Source organism: Gilbertella persicaria, assembly GCF_025201335.1.
Source record: "Gilbertella persicaria strain CBS 190.32 chromosome Unknown B0P05scaffold_9, whole genome shotgun sequence".
In the NCBI taxonomy this organism is placed as follows: domain Eukaryota; kingdom Fungi; phylum Mucoromycota; class Mucoromycetes; order Mucorales; family Choanephoraceae; genus Gilbertella; species Gilbertella persicaria.
This window is the reverse complement of record NW_026251970.1, coordinates 241,560-253,941: the sequence shown is the minus strand read 5'-3', so window position 1 is coordinate 253,941 and position 12,382 is coordinate 241,560. Positions and strand designations below refer to the sequence as shown.

The 12,382-nt window shown below is 37.7% G+C and overlaps 8 protein-coding genes across 8 annotated transcripts; 7 read left to right on the top strand and 1 right to left on the bottom strand.

Annotated features, from left to right (window-relative positions):
• Window positions 1-399: 399 nt before the first annotated feature.
• B0P05DRAFT_465474 (uncharacterized protein) lies at window positions 400-1,108 on the top strand (the record flags this gene model as incomplete). Its single annotated transcript, XM_051574274.1, has 3 exons — window positions 400-590; window positions 754-878; window positions 960-1,108. Coding segments are annotated over 3 exons (465 nt in total), but the record flags the coding sequence as incomplete, so codon positions are not given.
• Window positions 1,109-1,382: 274 nt separating this feature from the next.
• B0P05DRAFT_531892 (uncharacterized protein) lies at window positions 1,383-1,855 on the top strand. The gene has a single exon (XM_051577026.1). It carries the CDS (start codon window positions 1,620-1,622, stop codon window positions 1,776-1,778), a length of 159 nt encoding a protein of 52 aa, XP_051437287.1. The 5' UTR covers window positions 1,383-1,619; the 3' UTR covers window positions 1,779-1,855.
• Window positions 1,856-2,517: 662 nt separating this feature from the next.
• Window positions 2,518-3,306, top strand: B0P05DRAFT_465439 (HotDog domain-containing protein; the record flags this gene model as incomplete). Its single annotated transcript, XM_051574271.1, has 3 exons — window positions 2,518-2,816; window positions 2,981-3,050; window positions 3,097-3,306. 3 exons carry the CDS (start codon window positions 2,518-2,520, stop codon window positions 3,304-3,306), a joined length of 579 nt encoding a protein of 192 aa, XP_051437286.1.
• A 222-nt stretch (window positions 3,307-3,528) lies between these two features.
• On the top strand, window positions 3,529-4,404 carry B0P05DRAFT_465391 (ELO family; the record flags this gene model as incomplete). Its single annotated transcript, XM_051574265.1, has 2 exons — window positions 3,529-3,855; window positions 3,907-4,404. 2 exons carry the CDS (start codon window positions 3,529-3,531, stop codon window positions 4,402-4,404), a joined length of 825 nt encoding a protein of 274 aa, XP_051437285.1.
• A 368-nt stretch (window positions 4,405-4,772) lies between these two features.
• B0P05DRAFT_370435 (uncharacterized protein) lies at window positions 4,773-7,071 on the top strand. The gene has a single exon (XM_051573661.1). The coding sequence runs from the start codon at window positions 5,013-5,015 to the stop codon at window positions 6,930-6,932; it is 1,920 nt and encodes a 639-aa protein (XP_051437284.1). The 5' UTR covers window positions 4,773-5,012; the 3' UTR covers window positions 6,933-7,071.
• B0P05DRAFT_632267 (integral peroxisomal membrane peroxin-domain-containing protein) lies at window positions 7,020-9,170 on the top strand (the record flags this gene model as incomplete). Its single annotated transcript, XM_051583505.1, has 4 exons — window positions 7,020-8,318; window positions 8,482-8,715; window positions 8,760-8,814; window positions 8,854-9,170. 4 exons carry the CDS (start codon window positions 7,020-7,022, stop codon window positions 9,168-9,170), a joined length of 1,905 nt encoding a protein of 634 aa, XP_051437283.1.
• A 33-nt stretch (window positions 9,171-9,203) lies between these two features.
• Window positions 9,204-9,648, bottom strand: B0P05DRAFT_531871 (uncharacterized protein). Its single transcript, XM_051577025.1, has one exon. The coding sequence runs from the start codon at window positions 9,642-9,644 to the stop codon at window positions 9,234-9,236; it is 411 nt and encodes a 136-aa protein (XP_051437282.1). The 5' UTR covers window positions 9,645-9,648; the 3' UTR covers window positions 9,204-9,233.
• Window positions 9,649-9,851: 203 nt separating this feature from the next.
• B0P05DRAFT_635392 (uncharacterized protein) lies at window positions 9,852-12,367 on the top strand (the record flags this gene model as incomplete). The annotated part of the gene is made up of 9 exons (XM_051583590.1): window positions 9,852-10,011; window positions 10,083-10,152; window positions 10,193-10,949; window positions 10,990-11,098; window positions 11,140-11,718; window positions 11,769-11,861; window positions 11,908-12,065; window positions 12,107-12,309; window positions 12,356-12,367. Exons 1-9 carry the CDS (start codon window positions 9,917-9,919, stop codon window positions 12,365-12,367), a joined length of 2,076 nt encoding a protein of 691 aa, XP_051437281.1. The 5' UTR covers window positions 9,852-9,916.
• Window positions 12,368-12,382: the final 15 nt, after the last annotated feature.

Below are 12,382 nucleotides of genomic sequence, written 5' to 3'. Positions count from 1 at the left end.
CAGATGCTTTGAATAAGTTTAGAGAGGGAAACGTACAACTTGCTGAAACAAAAAACCACCTGAACTCAATCAGGCTATTGTGAGTATCAAAAGATTTTTACGGTAAATTTTTCTTACTGATTTTGACTTGATTATGCGGGATAGGTCTCTCTCTCATATATTCCCAGTTAACAGATTCAGAAAAGACAATTGCTTGACAAGCTACTTGGACATCGAAGTAGACCATGCATTAAGGTAATTTTCTTACAAAGATGTCAGACTGGAAAAGGTATCAAGCAAGTCACTTGGTTATGTGAAGGACATACTCGATGTAAGTAGCATGCATTATTACGTTATCACAGAAAGGGTTTACTTTGACGCCTAACAATACTTGTAATACAGACCTACAATGATGGTGGTGACTTATCTAAGATCACATTTGAAGCTGAAAATGAATTGGAAGAATCCTTGGAAAACGTATGCAAAACAATGATTAGTCCTAGAAGCCGCATTAATGAAAGATCTGAAGCAAGCTTTTTCAATCAATACCTAATGCCTTTTATGAATGAAGTTGTCTTAGAAGGAACTGGCGATGATACTGTCTATTCTTTGTAAGTTTATTCTTTGTACTTCCATTTAAAATATGAAATTAATGTACTGTTTCTCTTGTAGAATTGATGGATCAGAAAAGAAAAAAGCAAAAAAGCCAGACTTTATGCTGGGTATTAAAGATCGTAAACGAGATGTTTACTTCTTCTACGTAGAGCTCAAAAGACCGGCTTGCAAAAGTGTATACCAAGAAGAAAATGACTTTGTTAAACTTTTGAAGATGATGAAGGCTTCTATAGACTATCAAATAACATTAGGGATAAGAAATCCCAAGTCTTTTGGACTCTTATGTGAAGATAAATTGGATGTTATTCATGTTTAGTAGCCTATATCATCATGTTAACCTCAATTGTGTAATCAAACACTTAAAGGCTTTAGCTGTTCCTTTTACCAAATGACTTTACTAGAAGAAGGTCTTTATATTTCCACTTGTTTGAGACGTTTTCAACTGGTTAAAAGTCAGAGCATGATCCTAAACGTGATTCCAGCAATAGAAGTCTTCCGCTTTATAAAAGTATGACAACTAACACCCATGCTAAATTTTACATTCATTTACTGACAACATTCATAATACATATTACAGGATGAATTATATCTTTTTAAAAATAAGTATAAATCCAGAAGCAAGAAAGATAAGGACGAGTTAAAGAAGTTTGTCTAGTTCTCTTTTTTTTACCAAATTCAATAAATAGTTAATCCTTTTTCTTTGTAGAGATACATTCAAAATGTTTTACTTTACCCTTTATAGAGTTTTCCTAACTGAATGTATCTCAATTGTTTTTGATCGATAACTGCCTTAGATTTATTGTTTGTGCATAAAAACTATCACTACTTGGTCAGAGGTGTTCAGAAGAGTAAATTATTTCATACCAGCGCTTTTATTGATCCCTTGTTGCCTCTTAAAAAAACCAATGAATTACTCAGTTTGCACCATTAAGAAAATGAGGCATTGAGGACGCATGTAGCTACCTTTGTTACCGCCAAAGCGAGAGCATCAAGCGCGACTTGACAGATCCTTGGGTCGACGCGCAATGACGATAGAAAAAGAGGTCAAAAAGTACATTGAAGGGTGTAGAAAAAGGGGCTCACAGGCGATACAGAGTATTCAGAAGGTGTCAGTTCTCTACAGGCAATGTCCCAACAACAACCTTTTCATCAAAAAAAATGATACCCATCTCTTCCTCTCATAGCCATGCCAGCAGAGAAGAAAGGAACCCTTGCTACTATGCAACTTGGAGCGACAAGGCCATAAATACGAATATTGGCGTTTGTGGAGAAAATAGAGAATTTCAACAATCAATTTCACTAAGTTTTTTTTTGCCTTCTCCAAATCCTTCTAATTGGCTGGAATCGAGATGAGAAAGCTCGAATCAAAAATGGCAGCTTGTTTTTAGAGGATGAAGAGTAGTAATGTTTGCTGCTTTACATTTCCAAATAGAATTAACGATTGTATTCCTTTTGGAGAAATAGTTTGAAGCTTTCACTTAGAATAGAAGCTAAATTGCTATATTGTTGATGAAATAAGTTTACAGTGCTACCAGCGGCATATGATGATGGCAAATATGTACTTGAAGAAGAAAACAAAATTATTTACTGCTGTATGCTTACAGCAACGCAGCTTTCAAGAAAAGTAACACTGTGCGAGCTCAATTTTGTGAAAGCGTAGTAGTTCACATACATGAATTGAAAGAAGCTTGACAGAAACCTCTCAAATAGGCAAGAAAGTATTAACACAAGCAAAGTTTATTGAATATGGTCAAAGCCAAGATCAATGAATTCACTGGCTGTAATTCACAATCCAGCGTAATAATGTCTATATAATATATTTCTCACGATAGCTTTACATATACTCGACATAATTTTCACTTTCGCTTTTTTGTATTTATTTTCTTCTATTCAAGATCTTAAACCATGATCAAGACAACTGTTATGAGCCACCACTCTGCAAAAGAGGAGCGAATCGAGATAGTAGAAGAACATGGTATACTTAGTCCTGAAGAAGAAGAGCTCAAAAAGCAAGAAAGCAAGCTGAATATTGTTCAGGAACTCAGAGACTCAAGCGAATGGTATGAAACAGTACCTCACAATTATCTGAGTCGCTCGGCATTCGAGCATTCTTTGACAGCAAATACACTTCGTGGACCTCATAAAATCCTACGTCGTCCACTCAAATTCTTCAATGAAAGCAAGACAGAATGTATCATTATTATTCACCTTGGAGATCACCTGTAAGTAAACCTCCATTGATAAGTACATGATTGTTGTTGCATATGGCTACTACATCCCATTACTTTTTTTTTGGGTGGTATATGTAACATGTTGGGGTAGATTGTAAAAAGATCATTGGGCAAGATTTTTTTTTTTTTTTTTTTGGATGTTAAACAGTATATAGGTGTGGAAATAATGGTATGGTTCACAATGGTCTCTTGGCTACTTTACTTGATGAACAATTGGCTTTTGTGGTAACACTTGAATTCAACAGGTCTTGAATCTCATTTTTTCATATAGACATTACCTCATTTACCCGGTTTTACAGGCTTTACAGCTAATTTAGACATCAGCTATCTACAACCTGTTTATCCAAATCAATGGATCATTATCAAAGGTATCTTGAATAGAATTGAAGGAAGAAAGGGCTATGCAACTGCTTGGATAGAAGACACAAGAGGTACAAAGATAACAGAGTCTAAATCATTATACATTAGTCCAAGAAAGTAACTCCCCACATTCAAGAATAAAGAAAAATTTTGGCAGCACCCAAATGCTGGGGGAATCTGAGTTACATTTTTCTCTATGCTTCAACCAGAAAGAACCTTTTTGAATACAATTGAAAGCGGGACCTGCGTTTTGAACATATCAATTCCCGATTTATTTCGAGACAATATAAAAAGAACTTTATTTCAGCAAAACGAACCCTTTTTTCTTCTTTTCTACATCAACATGGACGTAGATCAACTTAAGCCAATTCCCGGTATCCCTTTCCCCGAATACTATGAATTCTTCATGGATTGGAAAACACCTGTAGCCATCGCTACCATCTATGCCCTTACTGTGCATCTTCTTAACCCTTCAGCTGAATCTGCTAAGCTTTCTCGAGTGGAAGCCAAGAACCGTGGTGTAAACAATGCTACCAAGTCAAGCAAGTTGATGACTGCATTTGTCTTTGTCCACAACTTGATTCTTTCTATTTATTCTGGTGTCACTTTTATTAGTATGGCCATGAACATGCACAAGCTTTTCAACCGTGGTTCATCTATTCATGATGCTGTAAGTATAACTTATTTAAATATGGAGAAGTTTGTTCATTTGACTTGATAGTACTGCGATATGGATGGCTTTTTATGGAATGAAGGTCTTGGTTACTGGGGTTACCTCTTCTATCTTTCCAAGTTTTATGAAGTAATTGATACTGCTATCATTATCATGAAGGGTCGTCGTTCTTCTCTTTTACAAACCTACCATCATTCAGGGGCTATGATTACTATGTGGTCTGGTATCCGTTATCAAGCTCAACCTATCTGGATCTTTGTTGTCTTCAACTCTTTGATTCACTCTATCATGTACATGTATTATGCTATGACTTCCATTGGCCTCCATCCTCCTGGAAAGCGTTATTTGACTAGTATGCAAATCTCTCAATTTTTGGTTGGTATGTCTACTGCCGTCAGTTACTTGATTGTTCCCAACTGTCTCAAGACTCCTGGCCAACAATTCGCTGTTGCTGTCAATGTTGGCTATCTTTTGCCTCTTACTTATCTCTTTGTTGACTTTGCTCGCAAGACATATGGTAACCGTAAGGCCAAGAAGACTGATTAAACTCTCTAGATAAGGGTTCCCTCTCTATTATCTTTGACACGCATACAGCATATATATTCATTTCAATTTAGATATATTTCTTAGCCAGGAAAAAAAAACTCATTATTTATCTATATCTATTATCATCTCTTTCAATACTTGTAACATATTTCATCAATAAAGAAAAAAAATTTAAATAAACCCAACATTTGTTGAAGCATAACTGTGATACTATATTATTAATATCATGTGCAAATACAGAGACATTCAATGTCGCACAGTCAAACTACACACACACACACACACATCTTTGAATTCTGGTTTGATCCTTCTGAATGGGTTTTTGTGGGGGATCATTTTTCTTTTAGACAGAAACCTGCTTCATATCATAAATCAAATTGTTTTTTATTTGCATGAATATCTTATGGGACAAGCAATGATAAACATATGACAATCAAGCGTAGCCAATTGACTGATTGACTGAGCTGATCCTTTTAAGGCATGCTTGAATGAAACTGTAACTCTTGTACCACGTATGTTGATGGCTGAAGCTGGCTTAGATCAAAAAAAGAAGAGCAAGCCATTTTCTCTCTCTCTCTCTCTCTTTCTTTTTTTTCTTTAATCTCTTCATGTTTGTATCAGAGGCTGTATCCACTGCTATTTTCACTATCACACGTTTACTCTATGATGCTACATTGGGTGTACTGGCTCTCATTCTGTTTAGTAAGCTTCCAGGTGGATCCAGTACTAAGTTCTGGTACGAGCAACCTGATCTTGTAGGCAAATTGACTTCCCTATTCCAACCATCGGGTCCTACAGGAAGACAAGGTGTCAAATCCACCAATGCTGTTGGTGTACTATGTTTATTTCTCGCATTGGCACTCAATATCCTGCCTACCATACTCAGTAAACTAAGTCCGATTCGAACGATAGAGATTCCTGGAGAAACCAACGCAACCCTATCGCCTATCTCCAGGCTTTTTATACCCACATTAACTGACATCAGCTTGCCACAGATGTCTGTTCCATCCACATCAAAGCTAGCCACGACAAAATTCTTATGCAGTTATATCAAAAACGGATGTACAGATGCCAAGAATAATACAATCGCTAGTATCATATGGGATCCTGTAGAAATCAGACCCTTATCCATATTCCATAATGCAAGTGATACAGACGATGGTGATGTCAGCAGCTTACTTGTCTCTTTTAATGATACTTTTGCCACGTCCACAACACCACAGCAGTACCTACAGCTGGCCAAAAATACCTTTGGTGCTCAGCTGAATTACACGGCTGCATTGTCGTTCAACCATTGGCTCAACAATAACCTAACAGGCTTTTATACGCATGCGCAGACAACACAAGACACCAGCCTTACCTCAAGCAAGTATGATCTTTTGCACGGTGATCAATTCACACCTCTGAATACACCTGATTTGTCTGATCTGTTGAGACAAGGAAGAAGAAAAGGAGAAGGTATACCTACGCAAGGAGCTATAGATCGAGCCGAACGATGGAGTGCCATTCATCGAACAGCCACGCTTTCCAGTGTACTATGGCAATCTGTCAATGCCCATGCAGGAGAATCAGGAAGTGATTGGCAAACAGCCTGTTTCTTTTGTCAATTGATAGGCATACAGAACAACTCTGTGGAAGCACAGACCATTCAACAAAGCCTACTGATGAATGCAACCAATACATTTGCCATTCAGTCTTATGTCGATCAAGAGTATCGACTGTCTACCGTACTTTGCCTTGTGGAAGCCAATGCAACCAGTGGAGGTATCTCTTATTGGTGCCTTCATACCTTTTCACAGCTTTGGAATGTCTATCATGAGCATAACCCATATGCTTTCTTTGGCAGCTACGATGATTCTGCTTGGGGAACAGAACAAGTCTCTAGCCAATCAAGTACGCCCTTTCCTTTCTTCCCTCCACCTACGCATCTGACAACCAACCGTACGTATATACCCATTGTGCCGATTTTTGAAATTCGAAGCAAAGACCAATGTGATGCTGAATGGGATTATCATACGCAAACTATTCAAGCATGGATCACGCATTGTGCAGATAACAATATGGGTCAAGTCAGTATCGCTAACCTGAGTCAGATCGCATTGAATATCTGGCAATTAAGCAGCACCATCACTGTGGGCGGCTTTCTAGTGACAGCACAGTATTTTACGCATGAAGTAGGGATTGATATTGGTTTAGCTGTTCAGGTTGTGATTGGTGTGGGCATTGTACTCTGCTTGTTTGGGCAGATCATTCTTCATACTATGATAAGCCCTCTTCATCGACAGTCTCTCTATGAAACTATCCGTGTGATGGCGCCTAGCTATAAAGATCCTTATAGTTTGCAAAAAGTGTTGTTTCATATGGCACCTACCAATACACTTCAATTGGTCGATTCTAACTTTGATAAAAGGATTTGTTATTTAAAATTAGACAATGATATTATTGTGACATTGCCTGAAGAACAAGCCAGCCTCGATGATACTGACTCACAAAACTGGTCCAAGAGACAATTACTTGGAAACTTTTAAATAAACTATTACGTCATTTTCATGCCAGTCTTCATGTGAAAGGGCTCTTTTTTTTTTTATCCTTTTTTGTTTTTTTTTTGTTTCGTTATGACAAAACCAGTAGTAGACAAACAATCAACAGGTGCTTCTACAGCACTAGAAACCAGTTCAAAAACCCATAGCTTTACTTCCCCTCAAGCCATACCCACGCTGGATCAGATTCCAATACCTGTACTCAAGTTACTTGTGAGTTTAGGGCCTACGTTGCGTCTTGCAGCTCGGTGGGTGAGTGTATTGCAATGGCAATCCAGTCCTCGAGACTCGTTTTTAGTGGTCCTGATATGGATCTGTCTCTGTTTATGGACTTGGCCGCTCTTGACGTTCGGCCTACCTTGTCTTATTCTTTATCAACTCAGCCATCATTGGCTTTCTATACGTACCTTGCGAAAGAAACGAGAAGCACTCGAAAAGAAACGACAAGAACAGCCACCAGAACATGACGAGAGCGAAGATGAAGATAAACTACAACAAATTCGAAAAGTGCAAGCACAAGATGAATTGATCTCTCGCAAAATACAACACGAGGACCATGTATCGCTGGACGATACACTGCAAGATATACAGAAAGTCAATCAGTTTGTTGAATCTATCAGGCATCAGCCGTCCATGACGCAATGGTTAAAGAACAAACCGGTCGTGTTTGTCTTGACTGTGTTGATGTATGCGTGTCCTGTATGGTGGGTTGTGTGTTACCTGTTGGGTGTCCATGGCGTGTTGGCTGTGATGGGTGCATGTGTGTTGCTGAAACCCTCTGGCTATGTACAGTTGGTCTTAAAGATGATGCAAGAGAATGCTATTCTGAGACAAGTGATGGCTGCCTTATGGGCCTATGGTGTTGCTTGCATTACCACTGTTTTTTCAACACGACGACGACAAGGATGGAAGAGTCGGTTCGCTGGTTTCTTTGATCGCGCTAAACAACAGAAATCAATAGCATTGGATACACTGACCAGTAAAAGCACAGAAGATCAAGATGCATCACGTACTGAAATGATCTTTCAATTTGAAGTCTATGAAAACCAACGATGGTGGCTAGGTGTCAATTGGACCACCAACATGATGCCTAGTGAACGTGCTCCTTGGACAGACAACCAAATGAAGCCCATTAGCTCTAAAGAAGATGTTCAACTCCCTGAAGCCACCGTCAAGACAGAAAAGAGTCGCACCATCAACAAGATATGGAGTTGGGCTGATGGTGATTGGTGGGTGGATATGACAGGTGAATTACAGAATAAAGTGGACCATAATGGCTGGGAGTATGGCAACAATGCCTGGAAACAAACAAGTGGTACACCTGGCATACAAACATTTACACGAAGACGAAGATGGTGTAGACGAGCAAAACTTGTTGAGCGTGAAATCGTGACACCTCATCATGACAAAAAAAATGCATAAACTGAAACAATCAATCATGATGACATCAATCAGATCAATAAATATAGCTTGTCTTTTTTTTTAATCATTTTTTTCTTCTTTTTTTTTTTTAATTATCATGATGAATTTTGTAAAGAGAAAGACAGGCGAACGTTTACATGCTCCTGAAATTGCGAGCACAGTAAGAACAAAGGGAACAGAGCAAATCAATAGTTTGCAACACAAACATCCTTATTTAGACAACACTTTGCCTTGCAGCATTAGTGAAGAAAAGAAAGAAAAGCATCTTGAGCGAATTGAAAGATTATCTCGCTGGTTAGATGATGCAGTTCCTCATTCGCCTATTCCTCTAGGTGTAGATTCATTACTGGTAAGTCTACTTTCTATCTTGATATCATTGCTTAAGTTTATTAGGGTTTTATTCCAGTCATTGGGGGTGTCATAGGCAGTTTGTTTTCCTTGTATCAAAGTAAGTGAAATGCACATATACTGCTGCTGATTGATTTAGTCTATCTGTCAACACATTTTGGTATTCCTCTTTGGTTATTGGTCCGTATGCTCTATAACACCATAATTGATTTCTTATTTACTTTTATTCCGATGGTGGGTGGTATTATCCATATGTTTTACAAAACAAACACATACAACTATCAAGAACTCTGCCAATGGCTAGAACACCCGGAACCACCTACTTATGCTGAGAAAGTGAAAAATGAATCCAGTGTGTCTGTTACTTCTTCTGCGCCTACGATGGTGACATGGCGTCAAATAGGCCACGATGTGCTTCAACTGGCTTCAAAAATGAGCGAAAAAAAACCGGAATGAATATATATATATATATTTTAAACTTTATTGGTATCCATGAAATAAATATGCAAACTGATGCATTCAATCTTGTCGTAATAAGTCTTCCAACTCGTCTTCATCTGTCACGATTTCTTTAAGAATCATCATCAGAATAGACAAATCACCACCAGACCGCTGCCAGAGATGTCGGCGAAGTCGTTCTAGACGTAACTGAGCCCTTTTATCTGTACTTAGGACGATTTCTTCTTTTGCCTCACTGATTAGACATTGTAGATGGATAGGCAATGTACACATACTGTCCTCATCATGAACAATGGATAAATAAGCACTCATGTCAGGTGCTGTCATGAGATTCAGCAAGTAATTATAGCGATAGACGCCTTCTTCTTGTTGTTTGTCTATTTCATTATAAAAGGGATTTAAGAGTTCATTGTGGTGTTTACAATAAGCACAAGAAGCACTATAAGGATGTTCTGAATGATATTCCATCATTTTAAAAAGAAGAAAAGAAATGAAGAAAAAAAAAAAAGAAAAAAATTTCATTTTATCATTGATTGGTTTGCGTTTGATTTATTACCCCGCACTGCTTTTACCATTTTAACCTAAGAAAGCTGATTGGTATGGCTTTTATTATTTTCTGCATTCCAAAAGAATGAATGAGTTGTAAGGTTTAAGTCATCCCATTTCTTGTTATTCATGCGATAGGATTTAAACTTTTATCCTCAATTCATACTCCGTTTTCTCTCTTTTTCTCTCTCTTTTTTATGCCAATTCAAATACTTGATACATATACAATACAAAACTTAAATTCTGGACAAGTTATTGTAGATATAGAGACTATAGTAAAGGAGCTATTAGAGCAAGTACTTACAGAAAAAAAAAAGAAGAGAGAGAGAGAGAAACGATAATATCTCATCAAAAATCCTTTAGAAATGCGATTGATGCTCATGCTACACAGATTAAATTGACACTCACAGAACAAGGACTTGAGTCTATAGAGGCAAGTCAAAAATGAAGATGAAAGACTAAACAGTGACTAGATTAAAGACAATGGGTCTGGCATTGAACAAACAGACCGTATGTATATGGCAAGAAGGCATTACACTTCTAAACTCACTACGTTTGACGATCTGGAGAGCCTGACAAGCTATGGATTCAGAGGAGAAGCATTGAATTCAATCTGTGCTGTATCCCAACAAGTCATCCTGACCACAAAAACAACGTCTGATCCCATAAGTAAACAATACACACTGGATCAGGAGGGTTGTGTCTTGCATGAAAAAACTGTCCACGCCATTCCTTCTTGTGGCACACTCGTACAAATACAAAAGCCGTTTTTTAGAATACCCGTCAGACGTCAATTGGCTACAAAAAACAAACAAAAAAGTGTTCGCAAAATACAAGACATGCTTGTACAATACGCACTTGTGGTACCCAACATTCGATTTGCACTGAACAAAGAATGGATTAAACCGGCTACTGCTACGCTCACAAGCACTGTCAGTCTATTGTTCCCTCATGTATTAAGCCAAATGATGGCAGAATACATGGAGGAAGAAGGAGAGATAAAAGTACATGCATTACTTCCTAAGCCTAATTCAGATCCATCGGTGGTCTATAGACAAGATAAAATGTTTATTTATGTCAATCATCGACCTATTCACTATATCAAGTCTGAACTCAAGGAATTAATACACACCATCAAGACAAAATACAATCAAGCATCAAAATACAATGATCAAAAAAAGAACCCGTTTGTGTTTATGGATATACAGATACCCCCTAAAGAATACGATGGTAAACCAAACAAGAATGTACAATGTATTCATCCTGATAGTCAATATTGAACCCAACAAGTCTACTGTTCTTTTTCATCACAAGGAACTCATTTATCAATTAGTGGAGAACAAGATGCTTGATGTACTTTATCCCACTGTGTCTAATGAGTAAGGTCGTTTGGTTTTATATGTAAACTAACAGACATAAGGAAGCAGACCAATGATTGGGTATTCAGTATGCAAAATGAAGTGCCTGCTGATCAACAAACACCACATCAGATGACATCGATACTTCCCATGGTGGAGTCTACAGTACCAACAAATGACAAACAAGCAAGGATGGATGACTATCTCAAGCCAAGAATAAAGCATATACAAGACAGTGTCATAAAGACTACAACTCAAAAGCCTTTTCAGGCACTACTCACGCCTGTTCACAAGTCAACCGTATCAGCTCAAACATTAACTGTACCTATTCAGAAACCTTTGATTTGTCCTTCTGTCATTCCTCAAAAAAGACGACAAAATGAGACCCCACTTCATCAACAACTCCAAGTGATATCGACTCCTCGTCTGCAAGATATTCAACACACTTTTCATAGGACAAAAACTCGATTTGACAAAACGCATCGAATCAAGATTGAAGACTATTTAAAGTATCATACGACACTTGATACACAAGTACATGTTCATCCTCATTTAGATGTTCAGGGAAAACAACTTACGTTTTACACAGTCAACGATGTCCATCAACACATTGTAGAACTAGGCTTATTTAAATCTCAAGAGTAATGTTCTGTCAAAACAACGTACATACTAATATAACATATGCCTATAGCATATATATCAATGATCGTATGAAACAGTTGCTGGTAGACCACAAAGTCATTTGTAAAAAGTTATTATCAAGACCTGTTCAATTTCAATTAAGGTAAGCAACTAAAGAAGATACATGATTGCTTATTGTATGTTGATAGTAAACAAGATCCACTGTATGACATCATATTCTCTATTGAATCTAAAGAAAGTGTTGTCAAGAATGATTTACATGGTCATACAAACATAGTCTATCATGATATGGTAGATGAAGCTATTCTCTTTAATGGGTTTAGAGCAAGATGGCGAAAGGGCAAGTGTGAGACTGCTTATGTCTTATAGACTAATTTGCAGCAATAGACAAAGAGCATATCGTTGTTCAATTGACAGGCATTGAACAAAGTATTCCTGACTATAGCACAGAAGACTTGAGAGAACTCTTGTCTGATATGACAAAACGACCTAAAAGACTACAACGCTATTTATGGAGTCTTGCTCAGCAGCAATACAGACAAAACACAAAACATGCTTTAGACTCACTTGTATGGCGTGATATGCAGGATGTAGACTGGGAGTTAGGACTCAACTATGATCAAACTCAAGTATTAGCTTGTAGACTGAGTGGATCCAGATATA